The sequence below is a fragment of the Sorex fumeus genome, unplaced genomic scaffold (genome assembly GCF_029834395.1).
Source record: "Sorex fumeus unplaced genomic scaffold, SorFum_2.1 ptg000063l, whole genome shotgun sequence".
NCBI classification, from domain to species: domain Eukaryota; kingdom Metazoa; phylum Chordata; class Mammalia; order Eulipotyphla; family Soricidae; genus Sorex; species Sorex fumeus.
Window position 1 is genome coordinate 7,692,110 of NW_026606120.1, and position 16,383 is coordinate 7,708,492.

At 56.8% G+C, this 16,383-nt stretch overlaps 1 protein-coding gene across 1 annotated transcript in view; it reads right to left on the minus strand.

The window, feature by feature from the left end:
• Window positions 1-3,062: 3,062 nt before the first annotated feature.
• Window positions 3,063-16,383, minus strand: part of IGDCC4 (immunoglobulin superfamily DCC subclass member 4) — a 39,876-nt gene continuing 26,555 nt past the window's right edge. Inside the window, exons 10-20 of the mRNA XM_056128058.1 lie at window positions 15,995-16,165; window positions 13,331-13,567; window positions 12,960-13,061; window positions 9,620-9,803; window positions 8,990-9,117; window positions 6,578-6,748; window positions 6,260-6,397; window positions 4,928-5,033; window positions 4,279-4,519; window positions 3,661-3,822; window positions 3,063-3,455 (exon numbers count right to left, since the gene is read on the minus strand). Of these exons, the coding sequence (XP_055984033.1) occupies window positions 3,063-3,455; window positions 3,661-3,822; window positions 4,279-4,519; window positions 4,928-5,033; window positions 6,260-6,397; window positions 6,578-6,748; window positions 8,990-9,117; window positions 9,620-9,803; window positions 12,960-13,061; window positions 13,331-13,567; window positions 15,995-16,165 (2,033 nt within the window). The remainder of the gene's footprint in view (window positions 3,456-3,660; window positions 3,823-4,278; window positions 4,520-4,927; window positions 5,034-6,259; window positions 6,398-6,577; window positions 6,749-8,989; window positions 9,118-9,619; window positions 9,804-12,959; window positions 13,062-13,330; window positions 13,568-15,994; window positions 16,166-16,383) is intronic.

Consider the following 16,383-nt stretch of genomic DNA (forward strand, 5'->3'; position numbering starts at 1 on the left):
GGGGCCAGAGTGATAGTGCAAGGAGGAGCTGCCATGCTTGCAGGCTGACCTGGGTTTGATACCACATATGACACCACATATGTATTCCCCCAAGCACACCAAGGAGTGACCTCTGAGCAGAGCCAGGAGTAAAATCTGAGCATAGCTGGCGTGCCCCCCCCCCAAAAAAAGAGAAAATGGACAAAAAAGAGGGCTGGAGACATAGTACAGCAGGTAAGGCAAGACTTGCCTTGCATGCAATCGACCCAGATTCTATCTCTATCATTCCATATGGTCCCCTAAGCAACCCCAGTACTAATTCCTCAGTGCAATGCCAGGAGTAACCCCTGAGCATCACTGGGTATAACTCCCCTTTAATTAACTTTCCCCCCAAATTTAACCCCTCCAAAAGGAAAAGAGAGCCTATAGAGTACAATCAGGGGCCAAGGGTTGGCACAGCAGCTAGGACACAGCAGCCGACCTCGTTCAATCCCTAGCACCTCATATGGCCCCCAAGTCCCACCAGAAGCAATTCCAGGAGTAAGCCCTGAGTACCACTGGGTGAACGCCCCCACCTGCAAAAAGAGAGCAATCAAAGAATGAATCTTTCCAAAATGTATTTTCCTCTAGTTACCTGAGCAAGATGGTTTATGTCCTTCCCACAACTACCAACTTCTCCCCTCAAAATGCAACATTGTTCCATCCAGGTAGGAAACAGTTTCTAGGGCAGGAAAACTCAGGAAATTCCAGACATTGGATCCCAAAGAGAATTTCACAGTTTTTGGAAAACGGTTTATTATTTCATTATAGGGACAGATACATGAACAATGCCTTGGCTTAACACTAAAGAAAAGCATATCTGTAAGGAGAACAAGCACCAGGAAAGGAATTAAATAATATGGCATCAACTAAATACAAATAAATGAACAGATTACCAGATACATTTGCCATGCATCAAGAAAAGGGCAGTTTAAAAGACCCCAAAACGTAAGGCATCAATGGTAGGTGACAATGGATTAAGACACTGTAAAAGTCCAATAGACTCTTTTCTAATAAAAAATACTGCTACAGAGACACAAATCTAACACTTCCCAAATTACCTGAAGCCCAAATCATATATAGTGCTAGTAAGTAATGGCCACTTTCTTATCAACTGTGAGTTATAGGCAGATACCAGATTTATTACTTATTTGCTTTTGAGAAACAATTTTCCACCCAACCTAATGGGTTATAAATTGTCTCATTTGCAGCTATTTAATTTAAACCAGAACCTCAGTGCCTGTTAAACAAGAACATGAAAAATGACTACGTGGCGTAATGCTAAGCGCCTCCTGTTAAAATAGCCATTTGATTCAGGACAGGTTTTTCTCTCTGCTTTAGAAAAAAAAAAAAAAGAAAATCAAACCAGCAAAATAAAATGAGGCTTTTGACCTTCAGAGCGACGCGGAAACCTATACACCGGCACGCTGAACATGGCAGAAACAGCGCCAGTGACAATTCTGTTCTTAACGAGATACAAAACCCACATTAATAATCTTTAGTGCTATCACAGGCTGCGGGGAAGGGGGAGGGGAGGAGTCGGAGCCAGAGTGCCAGTGTCAACTGTGAGTGACACGCGGGTGTAATAAACGCAGATGCAGAAAGGGCCCGAGGAAGCAGCAACTCGGAGAGACATTCACCATTAAAAAATATATAATAATAATAATAAAGTGAAAGATAGACTAAACTGGTTGTTTCTAATTTGGCCCAGAAAGCCAGAGTTAACCCTCAAGGTGCCGATCAGTTAACAAAACAAAAGAGAAGCTGCAAGTCAGGAGGAAAGAACTCCAGTCAGAGATGCGGGGTGCAAAATCAGAGAAATGGCACTGTGTCCTGGACACAGGAGTCTGACATCCAGCTTGTCCTTGGGTAGCCCGTCAACAGAACAGAACTTTAGACTGACTCAAAACTCAAAACCCTGGGTTGGAGCAATAACACAGCGGGTAGTGCATTTGCCTTGCATGCGGCCGACCCGAGTTCGATTCCCAGCATCCCATATGGTCCCCAGAGCACTGCCAGGAGTAATTCTTGAGTGCATGAGCCAGGAGTAACCCCTGTGCATCATCACCAGGTAAGACCCAAAAAGCAAAAAAAGTAAACACCTCAAAACCCAAAACCCAAACCCGAGATGAGCAGAGCTGGCTACCCCCCAGCCAACCTGTGGTATCATGGGTGCAGTGTGGGAAGCCAGGAGGAGTGGTGGCCCAAGACCTTCAGGTCCAGCCATTTCCCTGCGGGGTGGACTCTTCTCCTGGACCCTTCCCTTCCCACGTGGAAATGTTGCAGCGGGGATTCAATGTATCACCTCTGAGGAGAAGCCCCCTATCCCATCTCACCCTCGGGAGGGGAGAGGCCAGGGGAGCTGGCAGGGGCGTGGGGTGGCCTGGGGGGGGGACAGGGCATGGAGGCACAGAGAGAAAAGGGGAGCAGGGGATGAAGGCGGACACAGGGGTCACGCTATGGCCTCGAAGCAGACATGAGGTAGCCATGTTGTCCCGGAACGGTGCGGAGACGGAAGCCAGGCGGGAGAAGCACATGCTAGAGGGGGCAGCGGGTACGGCGCCAGGGCAGAGGAGGAGAGCAGAGGAGGACTGAGCTTTGCAAAACCAGGCACTTCCCGAGTTACAACATGAAATGCAGAGCGGCTCGGCTCTGAGCCAGGCCAGAGCCAGGCCAAGGGATGAGGCAGTGAAGGGGGCGTCAGAAGGTGCTCAGCTGGCTGGCCAGGACAGGATGGGGCGGGCTGTCTGTCAGACAGGGCATTGGAGACACTCTCAGAGTGTGTAATAAAAGGTGAGGCGTGGAGGGGGGCCCTCAGGGCGGGGCCCACACCGCTCAGCTCTGCAGCAGGCTGGAGCCTCTCTGTGTCCTGGTGCTGCAGAGAAGGCGGGGCCATTTCTCCCTCTTCCCAGCAGAAGCCCCCAAGTGACTTCTGCAGGCATACGTGTGTCACACGCATCTCACATGTGCGTGCACGCATGGCTACATACGTCACATCCAACCAGCCTGCACTCCCCCCCATACTGCACCCTCTGAGGGGCGTGCTAAGTAGAAGAGGAGAAGGTGGCTCCAGGCGGGCAGGGGGTCCAAGGTGGGCAGCTGCTCCCGGGGGTGTCTTGCTGCGCCTCGCCAGTCTGGGGGATCACGTAGGGGCAGGGCACACTGGGGGCCTCTGGCAGGCAGCTGAGTCTGTCCGGCCCGGGGCTCACTGGCTCACACCCGCCCAGATCCTGGTCCAGCCACGCTGCTGCTGGCCCGAGATCCACAAGGCCCGGGGTGAGGGCCGGAGTGTCCAGAGGAGGGGGGTCGGGAGGGTCCACCAGGTCCTGAAGCGGGAGCTCAGGGCTCCCTTCTGATGCACTGAAGCCAGAGTGGACGATGACCTCGGCCTCCACCTGGTTCCTGCAGGCTGGGGGCACCTTCTTCCGGCCATTGCCCTGGTCAGAGCAGAGAACAGAAACAAGGCGACTGTGAGGGAGAGAGCACGGGACAATGGCCACAGTGGACAGAATGGAGAGGCGGGGCCCCTGGAGCCCAGAGCCTGTGGTGGGTATCTGAGACCCCTTCCAGGAGGGCGATGACCAGGCCACCCCCTCCCTGAGACGCTGAGGGGTCCCACCCTAGCCCAGGAGACAGCCTGACCTTGATGGCATCGTACACCAGCGCCTGCAGGAGGAGCGTCTGCCCGGTGCCCGCAGGGGGCAGCAGGGCCCGGGTCAAGGTGGGCATGGGGCCTGCTGGGGGCAGCTCACAGCCCGTGCAGGCTCCTGCCCAGCTGGGCGCACCTGGTTGAGTCCACGAGATCTGCGCAGAGGGGGGTAGGGAGAAGGGGAGCTGAGGGGCAGGCTGGGGACCGAGGGAGGGGTGGGGTCAGCGGGACTTCCTGAGGCTCTGCCTCTCCCTCCCGGAGGCTGCATGCAGGGGGCCTTCAGAAAGGCTGCAAGTGAGTCTGGGGGCACATCTGGGGTCTCCTTCGCCACGTGGGCAGGGACACTTGGCTGCCGCGGGGAGATCAGTCTCTGTTCCCCCCGCACTGGGGCAGCCTGGCTCCCGAGGCCACTCCGAGCTGCCGGGAGGCGGCTTCAAGGGGGTGATCGAGCGCCCAGAATCACCTGCAAAGGGCCCAGAGACCCAGGCGGGTCCACCTGCAGCCCTGCCCCGGCCTGAGCCTTTGCTCCTGCAGCTCCCGGGGAAGGCGTCGGCCGGGCGCGGGCGCGGGCTGTGCTCTGGCGCCCCCTGCCGGTCTCCTCCCCCCCTCACCTTTCTCTTGCAGTGACCCCGGCCGCCGCCGTCGGAAACGCCACCCCCCATCAGGCTGTGCACTTCGGCTGGGTCCTCGATGTCCGAGGGCGGCGGGGACCATTCCTGGGGACGGGGATGCACCAGCGACTCCAGTTCATGAGCAGCCGGGGGGCTGGGAGGGCCGAACCGGGCTCGGGAGTAGAGCGCGGGGTTCCCGGTGGTGGTGGTGGCGGAGGTGGACAGCCCTGGGAGGGCCTCCCTGGAAGGAAGGGCAGACGGGGCGAGCACGATGGTCAGGACAGCGGGCGGGCGGGGGTGGCCCGTCCAGCCGTGTCCCTGCATCAGTTCCTGGAACCCCGATTCCCATCCGTGCAACAAAAGAAATAGCCGAGACAGCTACAGCAGGGCCAAGGGACCCTCTGTCCATCTCCCCTTTCCTCCCTCCCTCCCTCCCTCCCTTCCACCCAGGTCCCCAAGCCTCTGGGGCCTCTTTCTCAGCCACAGAGGGCACCGAGGGCGCAGGGACATCACCCCTTCTTCCTTCACCCCTTTCTTCCTTCATAAAGAACCACACGAGGTTCCTGGGGGTGTGTCTTGGGGCAAGCCTCAGTGCTCTCTGAAGCCCTTCTGGAAAGTTCTTCCCTCATGCCACCCGCTCAGGGCACACCTGCGGGGGCGGCGGCGGAGGCCGGCACACATGCAGGCCAGGAGGCAGAGGAGGCCCAGACACACGCCCACGATGATGCCGGTGACCGAGTGCACGTCCAGCGAATCTGGGAGAGGACAGGCGCGGGGCAGGTCAGGGCACGGCTGGTGGAGGCTCAGGGCTCCTGGCTTCCTTGGGAGCCCTGGCCTAAGTCTCACCTCTGGGGCTTGAAGTGTGCTGCAGGGACTGGATGACCTCTCTGGCCCTTCTCTCCAACTCGCCTCCCCCCACACCCCCAAAAGTTGTGGTACCACCCGGTCCAGCGGGCCTTGCTGTGAGAAGGTGTGAGTGAGTATGCCAGGGCCGGTGGACAAGTGCAGGAGTTGAGCCCAGCCCCGCAGGGTCCTCGGCACTGAGCACTGCCTGATGCGGCCCCCAAACTAAACCAAACCAAACCAAATCCTTGCCAGGTCTCAGGGCACATTTCCAGGGTCCCCCACTTAGGGGTTCCAGCTCAGCTTGGTACTCTGCCTACAGCTGGAGTTTTCTTTCAGGCAGGACTATTTCCACTTCTCAGAGCTATGCCGCTTATAGAGCCATCCCACGAAGCACAGCACCCCAAGCCTGGGCCGAGCAAAGCAATCCCCCAAAGAAACTCAGCTCCGGGGCTGGCGAGATAGCACAGTGGGTCAGGCCTTTGCCTTGCACGAGGATGACCCAGGTTCGATTCCCAGCATTCCATATGGTCCCCAGAGCACCGCCAGGAGTAATTCCTGCGTGCAGAGACAGGAGTAACCCCTGTGCTTCTCTGGGTGTGACCCAAAAAGCAAAATAAATAAATAAAAATAAATAAGGGTTGGAGCAATAGCACAGCGGTAGGGCGTTTGCTGTGCGCGCAGCTGGCCCGGCTGAGCCGGGTTCAATTCCTCCGCCCCTCTTGGAGAGCCCAGCAAGCTACCGAGAGTATCTCGCTCGCACGGCAAAGCCTGGCAAGCTACCGTGATGTATTCGATATGCCAAGCACAGTAACAACAAGTCTCACGATGGAGACGTTACTGGGTCCGCTCGAGCAAATTGATGAACAATGGGAAGACAGTGATATCAGTGAGATAAATAAATAAATGAATAAATAAACTCATTTCTAAGTCCACCCTGGGGTCATCCGTCTGGACCTCACCTCCCAACCCACACTGAGCCACGTGCATCCCTGTCCCTGGCAGCAAAGCACTCGCCAACACAGACCAGGCCCTGGATTCCTGCCATGGCACCATACACACACAGGTGCCCGACTCCAGGCTCACCGTGAGCTGGGGACCCCGGGATGCCCTCCATGCCCACCCTCAGCCTTGGTACCTGCTGGCTTCTCCTGCAGCGTGATCACATCCTGTAGGCCTGAGAAGGGCCCAGGCCCCACCTCGGTGCGTGCTCCCATCTTGAAGAAGTACCGGGTGTCGCTCTCCAGGCCCTGCACCTCTGCACTGAAGATGTTGCCTGCAGGTTTCGGGGAGCAGAGGATGGTGGGATTCGGCAGGTGGGGCTGGGAAGCCAGCAGAGACCACCCTGCCTGCTGCAGATGGTGCCTTCTGCCAGCTCCTCCTCAGGAGCCTGAGAACCAACGAGGGGCTCTCGGGGGGGGGGGGGGGGGGGAGGCAGCTGTCAGGGGGCCCTCACCCTCGGTGGTAAGCAGGGTCCACTGGTGCTCGGGCTGGCTGTGGTTGCTGCTATAGAGAATCAGGTACTCCACGATCTCCCCATTGGGCTCCGTGGGGGGGCACCAGTGTAGCCGGACCGTGGACGGCGTCAGGGAGCTCAGGCGCAGGTCGGAGGGGGGCGTGGAGGGCCCTGGGGTGCAGGGAGGAGGCAAGGAGAGGTGGAGTTGCTCAGAGCCCCACTCCCAGGGGCCGCCGGGAGCAGTGGGTGCAGTCACAGCCTCCGTCTCCTCCCACGGGACCCAGCCACGTGGCACGGTGAGCTCTTGCCCAGGGGAACTTGCGGATGATAGCAGAGGCACTGCCGACCCCACCCTCGAAGGCTTCTCTCAAGCGCCCCAAATTTGCAAAAGTGGAGGGTGCTGCCTGCTCTCCTAGGGACTGTGGGGCCAGGAAGAGGCCGGGGGAGGACACTGGTCTTGCACGAGGTCAATGCAATGTGGTTCTTTTTTCTTTTTTGGTCTTTGGGTCACACCCAGCAATGCTCAGGGTTACCCCTAACTCTGCAAAGATCCAACTTGGGTCGGCCATGTGCAAGGAGAGTACTGTATCTCCGGCCCCCAGTGGGAGATCAATCTCTGACACCGAATATGGTCCTCCAAGCCCACCAGGAAGGATTCCTGAGCACAGAGAAAGGAGGGAGCTTGAGTGCAGGAAGACCCCTCCCTCCAAAAAAAAGGAAGGAAGGAAAACAGGTAGGATGGAGGAACCTTCATGAGAGGAATAAAAAAAGGAAAGGAAGGAAGGAAAGAAGGAGGGAGGGAGGGAGGGAGGGAAGGAAGGAAGAAAGATAAACCAGAGCTTTAAGTGGAGTCGAGAGAGGCTCCGAGGATGGATCACAGGCTCTGCAATGGGAGGTCAGGGCTCCTCCTCCCTCCGACCTCTGTGGTGACTCTTGAGCATAGAACTTGGAGAAGCCCTAGAGAATGGTTATGGTGTGTGGCCCCAAACACACATACAATTTTTTTCAAACACAGTATTTTTTTTTTAAATTGGGGGGGCTGGAGCAATGGCACAGCAGGTAGCGCGTTTGCCTTACATGCGACCGACTTGGGTTCAATTCCCAGCATCCCATATGGCTCCCTGAGCACCAGCAGGAGTAATTTTTGAGTGCAGAGCCAGGAGTAACCCCTGTGTATCACTGGGTGTGACCCAAAAAGGAAAAAAAAAAGACAATTTGGGGCTGGAGAGACAGGACAGTTGGTGGGTGTTTCCCTTGCATGCAGCTGACCGGGTTAGATCCCCGGCACCCACGATGGTCCCCTGAGCCCTGCCAGAAGTGATTCCTGAGTGTAGAGCCAGGAGTAACTAATGAGTACCACTGGGCATGACCCTCTCTCCAAAAAATAAAACCCCAAACCCAACAAAAAAAGCAAATTCCTGAGGATGGGGGCCTCCAACCTCCCAACCCTGCAATCTATTTCATTTCAGATCCTGGATCAAAAGGGCTAGAGTGATAGCACAGCAGGTAGGGCATTTGCCTTGCACGTGGCTGATCCGAGTTTGATTCCCAGCATCCCATAGGGTCCCCTGAGCACCGCCAGCAGTAATTCCTGAGTGCAGAGCCAGAAGTAATCCCTGTGCATCTCTGTGTGTGATGACCCAGGGTCGGGAAGCTGAAGAGCAGCTGGTGGGGGAGGGAGGGTTCACTGGTCATGAAGTGCCGCACAGCATCTGAGAACTGAGGACTTGCAGGAGGTACAGGCCCGTCCCTCGCTCCGTGTGTGTGTCTGTGTGAATGTCTGATTTATGTGCGGGCCAGAGGGTGGGACCCAGTGCTCCAACCGGGGACAGACATGCTCCATGCTTCCTTTCCTCTGGGCCACACCCGACAGTGCTCAGGGGCTGCTTCTGGTTCTGTACTCTGGGGTGACTCCTGGTTGTGCTCAGGGGACCAAAGGCAGTGCTGGGATTAAACTGGCATCAGCAGAAAAGGGCCTTAACCCCTGCACTATCTCTCTGCCCCCTCATTTTTTGGGGGGTGGCACACAAGGCTTACTCCTGGCTTTGTGCTCACTCCTGGTGGAGCTCAGGGGACCATATGGGATGCTGGGGATGGAACCTGGTTGGTCACATGCAAGACAAATACCTGCCCCTCTGCACAATCGCCAGCTCCAGTCTCTTGACAAATGATGACAACTAAGAGTGGGCAAGCAAGTCCACTGTGAGGAGCAGGACAGGGACAACCACTGCTCAGTCCTGACACCTACCCTGGCCCCTTTCGCCCGCCGTGTCTAAATGTCAGGTCAGGATGTGTTTGAGGTACTGGGTGAGGGCATCACGGCACTGTCCTCAACAAATGCCAAGCCGGGGGCTGGGAAGGGGCTGCGGGGGCAGAGAGAAGTGGGGATGGGGTGACTTGGTGGCCACTCACGGTCTGGCAGGGTGGAGCGCTCCACCACGGAGCCGAAGGGCCCGTCCATGTCCACCCCATGGGACTGGATTGCAAATTCATACTTGGTGAAGGGCTTCAGCCCGCCGATGAGGATGTCTTCTCCAGAGCTGCAGAGAACCAGAGACCGCTGAGCCCAGCTCCCTCTGCTGGTGGGACAGGGCCGTGCCCCCCCCAGTCCTCCCCCCACACCCCACTCCCCACCCCCAGCAAGGGCACCTGCATTCTGGCGAGGGGGGGTCCTGCAGAGAAAGGGTTCCTGGGCCTCTCGCTCACTGTTCAACCCCCTGGGCCGGGCCCCCCACTCCAGAAAACCAGGATTCATGCAAATTATTCTCCACCCACGCAGCAACCAGCCTGGGCACCATGACCTTGACTTCAGTTTCACTTTCTGGGTCTGTTGCATTTTTACCCCACACTTTCTCTGCCAAACTGGCAGCTCCACAGGGCAGCTGCCTCCCATCCAACCAGCTCAGATAGTCTCAGCGGCTGGAGGAGCAGTTCTGCAGCCTGTTCTTGAGCCTGGGTGCCAGGCTGGGGTGGGAAGGTACCCTTCCCCCCAAGCAGGTCATCAGGCCGCCTGGATGGGCCCAGGACCCGTCTCTGTCCCACCTGGTATAGTAGGTGACCAGGGAGGCGTTCCGGAGCCCCCAGGGGCTGAAGCGAACCGTGTAGTTGACAATCTTCACCGTGGTGAAATCTGGCTTCTTCCACCGTAGCCAAATAGATGTGGAGCTATTAGATTCTGCATGGACATGGGCGGGGGGCAGGGGTGGCCCCCTCTGGACGGGCAGATCTGAGGGTGACAGGAAGAGTGTGGAGAAGGGGGGACACTTGCCCCTGAGAAGGTAGAGTGGCCAGCAGTGCTCAGCAGACCCCTCCTTTCTCCTTTCTTTCTCTCTCCTCTCCCTCCCCTCCTCCCTCCCTCCTCTCTCTCTCTCTCTCTCTCTCTCTCTCTCTCTCCAGCCCCAACCACTATCTCTTTCGGAGCTGCAAGTTTCATTAATCCTACTTCACCAATTTGGAAACCGAGGCTCTCATAATTCAAGTTTTTTGCTTGTTTGTTTTTGGGGCCACCCCAGCAGTACTCAGGGCTTACTTCGGGCTCTGTGCTCCAGGGGTCACTCCTGCTGGGTCTCAGGGGACCATGTGGATTGCTGGGGACCAAACCCAGATTGGCTGCATGTTGGCTATGTGCAAGGCAAATGCCCTCCCTGCTGTATCATCACTCCAGCCCCGCATCCAAGTGATGTATATATATTTTTTGTGCCAAGGTTATACCTACAACAGACTGTGGAACAGTAAAAACGTATTCTAGGGACTGAAGAGATAATACAGTGGGTAGGGTACTTGCCTTGCACACAACTGATCCAAGTTCCATCACCAGCATCCAATATAGTCCTCCAAATACCACCAGGAATGTAATCGAAAGACAATAAATTATAGCAGTAGAACCAGAGATTTAAGAGTAAAGTGGCCCTGGTACAGTGCCAGTGCTGCCTCCTGTTAGCTGTGTGACCCTGGAGATGTTACATGACCTCTCTGTGCCTTCACTCACCAGAAAGTGGAGCTGATTAAAGTACCCATTACATCGAGTTGTCAGGAGTTAAGAATGAAATTGGATGGGGGCTGGAGCGATAGCACAGCCGGTAGGGCGTTTGCCTTGCACGCGGTCGATCTGGGTTCGATTCCCAGCAACCCATATGGTCCCCGAGCACCGCCAGAGGTAATTCCTGAGTGCATGAACTAGGAGTAATGCCTGTGTATCGCCAGGTGTAACCCAAAAAGCAAAAAAAGAAAAAGGGGGGGGGCTGGAGCAATAGCACAGTCAGTAAGGCATTTGCCTTGCACGTGGCAGACCTGGGTTCGATTCCCAGCATCCCATATGGCCCTCTGAGCACCGCCAGGAATAATTCCTGAGTGCAGAACCAGGAATAACCCCATGTGCATGGCCAGGTGTGACCCAAAAAGAAAAAAAAAAGGATGAAATTGGAGTTTGAGGAGTTACAGAGAAGAAGATCTGGCATATCCCCCAATGCATATGGTGAAATCTGAACACAGAGTTCATGAAACAATTGGTCTGTCTTGTTCCTGCTTTTCTTTTTGTGCAGTGACAGTACCAAACCCAGAGTCTTGTTTATGTTTTTTTTGGACGGCCACACTCTGCCAGTGATCAGGGCTATTCCTGGCTCAGTGCTCAGCATCCCACCTAGCAGTGCTCAGGGAACCTAATCCCAGGCTCCCCACATGTGCTCAGGGCATTGCAGACTGTTCATGAGTCTGGTTTGTCACACTCAGTTCCCAGTACAGAGCTGGCACATAGTAGATACTCAATTAAAGATTCACTAGCTGGCTGCACAGACAGTACAGGGGTTAAAGTGCTCGCCTTGCACACAGCTGACACTTGTCCCACCCCCCGCACTGCATGGCTCCCTGAGCATCATTGGGAGCACAGAGCCAGGAGCAGTCTCTGAACATCACCGGGTGTGGCTCAAACCCTCCACCCAGTGCCCCTGAAAAGATTTGGTGAGTGAACAGCCTGGAATGAAATCCAGTTTTTTTTGGCTCCTGGTTGATTGCTCCTGGCACTGTCCCATAGATTACTCTGAGCAGGATGTGCTGCTGAGGTGTTCAGTGCAGGGCAGTGTAGGACACAGACTCTGCCTGGTACCCAGTGCCCTGGTACTAGTCTGGGCTCTGTGGGGCCAGTTGAGCTCTCTAAGCCTTGGCTTCCTGGTGGTCAAAGAGAAAACTCTGGGGAGGGAGAGATGGTACAGAAGGGAAGGCCCCTGCCTTGCACACCAGGGGCAGCCCAGGCTTGATTCCTGGCCCTCCAGGGGTGATCTCTGAGCACAGACACATGACTAAGGCCTGAGTACCGCCAGGCATGGCCCCAAGACCAAGAATAAACCAACAAAATTAATCCAACAGGGGGCTGGAGCGATAGCACAGTGGGTAGGGCATTTGCTTTGCACACGGCCGACCCGGGTTTGATTCCCAGCATTACATATGGTCCCCTGAGCACTGCCAGAAGTAATTCCTGAGTACAGAGCCAGGAATAACCCCTATGCATCGCCAGATGTGACCCCAAAATTAACCCAACTGGAGACCAGAGGGATAGTGCAGTGGATTTGTCTTACATACACCTATACCCACCTGGGTTCGATTCCCAGCAACCCGTACAGTCCCCTGAGCCCTCCATACTAAGCCCTGAGCACCACTAGGTGTGGCCCACCCAAACAAAACCAAACAAAAAATGAGCATGGCTCACAGACAAGGAACACGCAGGTCCTAAAAGTAAAGAGCTCTTGCCCTCCACAGGGGCCAGCTGGGATTAAAGTGCTCGCTTGGTCGGCCTCCCTCTCTTCTCTGGGGTAGGGGCGTGAGTCTGGGGTCACCCCCTGGCATGCTCAGGGCCAATCCCTGGCTCCATACTCAGGGGACTCTATGCAGTGCTGGTAGCGATAGCACAGCGGGTAGGGCGTTCGCCTTACACGTGGCCAACATGGCCGACCCGAGTTCGATTCCTCCGCCCCTCTCGGAGAGCCCAGCAAGCTACCGAGAGTATTCGATATGCCAGACACAGTAACAACAAAGTCTCCAATGGAGACGTTACTGGGCCCGCTCGAGCAAATCGACGATCAACGGGAGGGCCTTTACCTTTTACCTTTACCTGCCGCATGCTAGGCAAATCTTTGGGCCCCTATCACCCAGAAAAAAATCACCAGTGCCTCGCTAGAAATCAGCCTTCCTTGAGCTCCTGGGACGCAGAAAGTGTCCCCAGCTGTGCCCACGGCTCCAAGCACCTCCTGAGTGGTTCCAATCCCGCCCACTTCGAGAAGCAATGGTCAGAAAGGGCTGGGGGCAGCAGAGCCGGTCAGAGGGCCTGACTACCAGGACTGGCCGGACGCATCTCCCCTCCACCGACCCCCCGCCCTCCCTGTGGCCTCACCTGGTGTGGGCGCCTTCTCCGTCTTGCCCTTCCACACGGCAGCATAGCCGTCCTCGTGCTTGTTGAATGCCACCAGCTTCACTTCATACAGCTGGCCGGGCACTGTGGAGGGTCACAGGGGCCTGGGGTCACCCTACTCCCCACCCCTAGGACACCTCTCCATGTCCCACCAGCTCATTCAGCTGGTTTTTTTTTTTGTTTGTTTGCTTGGAGGCTACACCCAGTGGTACTCAGGGGTTACTCCTGGCTCTGTGCTCAGGCATCATTCCTGGTGGTGCTCAGGGGCCAGGGAGAAAACCTGGGCAGGCCGTGTGCAAGGCAAATGCCCACATTCTGCGCTGCTGTTCCACCCCCTGCCCAGGCCTCCTCACCCAGCTGGGTCAGCTCGTACTGCTTCACTTTCTTCTTGAGCCTCACAGGCCCCACATCCCACGCCTGGTCCTGGCGGCCCCCAGGGGCACTCTCCCCGTTGGCTTCCTCTTCAGGATCTACTTCCCGCCAGTAGAGTTTGTAGCCAGAGATCTGGGCGGGGTGTGGGGGTGGCTGCCACGACACCACCAGGGACTCCATCCTTGCCCGGACCTTCAGCTCTGCAGGAGCAAATGGGACTGGGGCAGAGAGGGTCAGGGGGAGGAGGAGGAAGGAGGAGGCGGAGGAGGAGGAGAAGGAGGAGGCGGAGGAGGAGGAGGAGGAGGCAGAGGAGGAGGAGGAGGAGGAAGAGGAGAGAAAGGAGGAGGAGGAAGAGGAGGTAGAGGAGGGGGAGAAGGAGGAGGAGTGGAGGAGGAGAAGGAGGGGGAGGAGGAGGAGGAGGAAGAGGAGGTGGAGGAGAAGAGAAGGAGAAGGAGGAGAGGGAAAAGGAGGAAGAGGAGGAGGAGGAGGAGGAAGAGGAGGAGGAGGAAGAGGAAGAGGAGGAGGAGGAAGAGGAGGAGGAGGAGGAGGAAGAGGAGGAGGAAGAGGAGGAGGAGGAGGAAGAGGAGGAGAAAGAGGAGGAGGAAGAGGAGAAGAGGGAGGAGAAGAGGAGGAGAAAAAGGAAGAGAGGAGGAGGAAGAGGAGGAGGAGGAGGAGGAAGAGGAGGAAGAGAAGGAGGAGGAGGAAGAGGAGGTAGAGGAGGGGGAGAAGGAGGAGGAGTGGAGGAGGAGAAGGAGGGGGAGGAGGAGGAGGAGCAAGAGGTGGTGGAGGAGAAGAGAAGGAGAAGGAGGAGAGGGAAAAGAAGGAGGAAGAGGAGGAGGAGGAGGAAGAGGAGGAAGAGAAGGAGGAGGAGGAAGAGGAGGTAGAGGAGGGGGAGAAGGAGGAGGAGTGGAGGAGGAGAAGGAGGGGGAGGAGGAGGAGGAGCAAGAGGTGGTGGAGGAGAAGAGAAGGAGAAGGAGGAGAGGGAAAAGAAGGAGGAAGAGGAGGAGGAGGAGGAAGAGGAGGAGGAGGAAGAGGAGGAAGAGAAGGAGGAGGAGGAAGAGGAGGTAGAGGAAGGGGAGAAGGAGGAGGAGTGGAGGAGGAGAAGGAGGGGGAGGAGGAGGAGGAGGAAGAGGAGGTGGAGGAGAAGAGAAGGAGAAGGAGGAGAGGGAAAAGAAGGAGGAAGAGGAGGAGGAGGAGGAAGAGGAGGAGAAAGAGGAGGAGGAAGAGGAGAAGAGGGAGGAGGAGAGGAGGAGAAGGAAGAGAGGAGGAGGAAGAGGAAGAGGAGGAGGAAGAGGAGGAGGAGGAGGAGGAAGAAGGAGGAGGAAGAGGAGGAGGAAGAGGAGGAGGAGGAGGAGGAAGAGGAGGAGGAAGAGGAGGAGGAAGAGGAGGAGGAAGAGGAGAAGAGGGAGGAGGAGAGGAGGAGGAGGAAGAGGAGGAGGAAGAGGAGGAGGAGGAGGAGGAAGAGGAGGAGGAGGGGAGGAGGAGGAAGAGGAGAAGAGGGAGGAGGAGAGGAGGAGAAGGAAGAGAGGAGGAAGAGGAGGAGGAGGAGGAGGAGGAGGAGGAGGGAGGAGGAGGAGAGGAGAAGAGGGAGGAGAGGAGGAGGAGAGGAGGAGAGAGGAGGAGGAGGAAGAGGAGGAGGAAGAGGAGGAGGAAGAGGAGGAGGGGGACAGGAGCAGGACAGGGAGGAGAGCAGGATTGAAGAGGTGACAGCCAGCAGGATCAGGAAAGGAGAGGAAGAGGCAGGAGGAAGCAAAGGCCAAGAGCCTGAGTAAGAGCCTGTGGCCTCCTCCAAAACACAGCCCTCAGCCAGCTCCCGGCCCTGGCCTGAACTTGCTCTAGATTGGACCTCAAGTGGGTATACAGAACGCACCGAGAGCTCCTGAGCAAGAGCAACAAGGTAAGCAAGCAGCTGCAGGGAAGGGCCCCGCACCTGGCACAGAACAGGGCTGTGGCCTCTGGAAGGGGCATGTGGGTACTGGCCAGCCAGGGAGGAAGACTGGGTGACTCGGTGACAGTGCTTTGGGCACAGGGTCCTATGCACAGAGATGACTGTATGCAGATCCTATTTCCACAAGCCTAGAGCACAATGTTAACATTATTGACCCCATTTAAAACTTAGAAAAACTGAGGCTCAGAGAAAGGCAGACCAGGATCACAGAGACAGCACATGAGGCAGATTTTGTTTCAGGTTTTGTTTTGGGGGACATGGCTGATGGTGCGGGGATGAAACGGGACAAATGCCTTAAACACTATCCTATCGCTCTAGCCCCAAAGATTTTGCTGTGTTCGTTTGGGTTCAGAGCTTATAACCAGGGCCTCCAGCCATTGGCTGTGGTGCTCCGGTTCACATTTGAGCCCTTCACCATGACCCACAAAGCCACAGTCACAGTTATGGAAGCAGCTGGCGTGGAACAAGGCACTTTTTGTCGAATACTACCTTCTCCCTACACCAGGCTCACGGCTGCAGGAAATTAAGTCTGAGGGTCAGGTAGAGGGGGCACTGGAGTCCAGGGGCTTCTTCCTGGCCAGCCTCTCTGCCCACCCCCATCACCCACAGTGCATGCAGGGTGTTTAGACGCGGGCATTTGGGCCTGAGTGACCTGAACCCCATAGGGCCCCCTGGGCCATTCATCCAGGCTCCTCACCCAGGCTCTGGTTGTGCCCACTGGGTGTCCGGTGCTCTGTCCACTGCGAGGAAGCCCCGTAGCCAGCACCGGTGCTGGCTGAAATGCGGACTCGGTACCCCTTGTTGGGCTGCAGTGAGGTCAGAGTCAGCTGCGTCTCATTGCCAGGGACCTCGGTGGAGAAGATCTGGTCTGCGGGGACACGGGAACGGGCTGTGGGGGTCCCGAAACCGCTCTAGCGACCCACCCCACTCGAGTCCTGGCTCCTCAGTGTCCCCAGAGCCGGAGGCCCTGCACAGCCCTGGCTGAGAGGTGCTGGACTCCAGGGCCATTGGCCCGCTCTTCTCTCTCCTCACCCCCGCATGCCAGGAAAGATGCAAGCACAGGGCTTAGCAGAGAAGGTTGTGGGG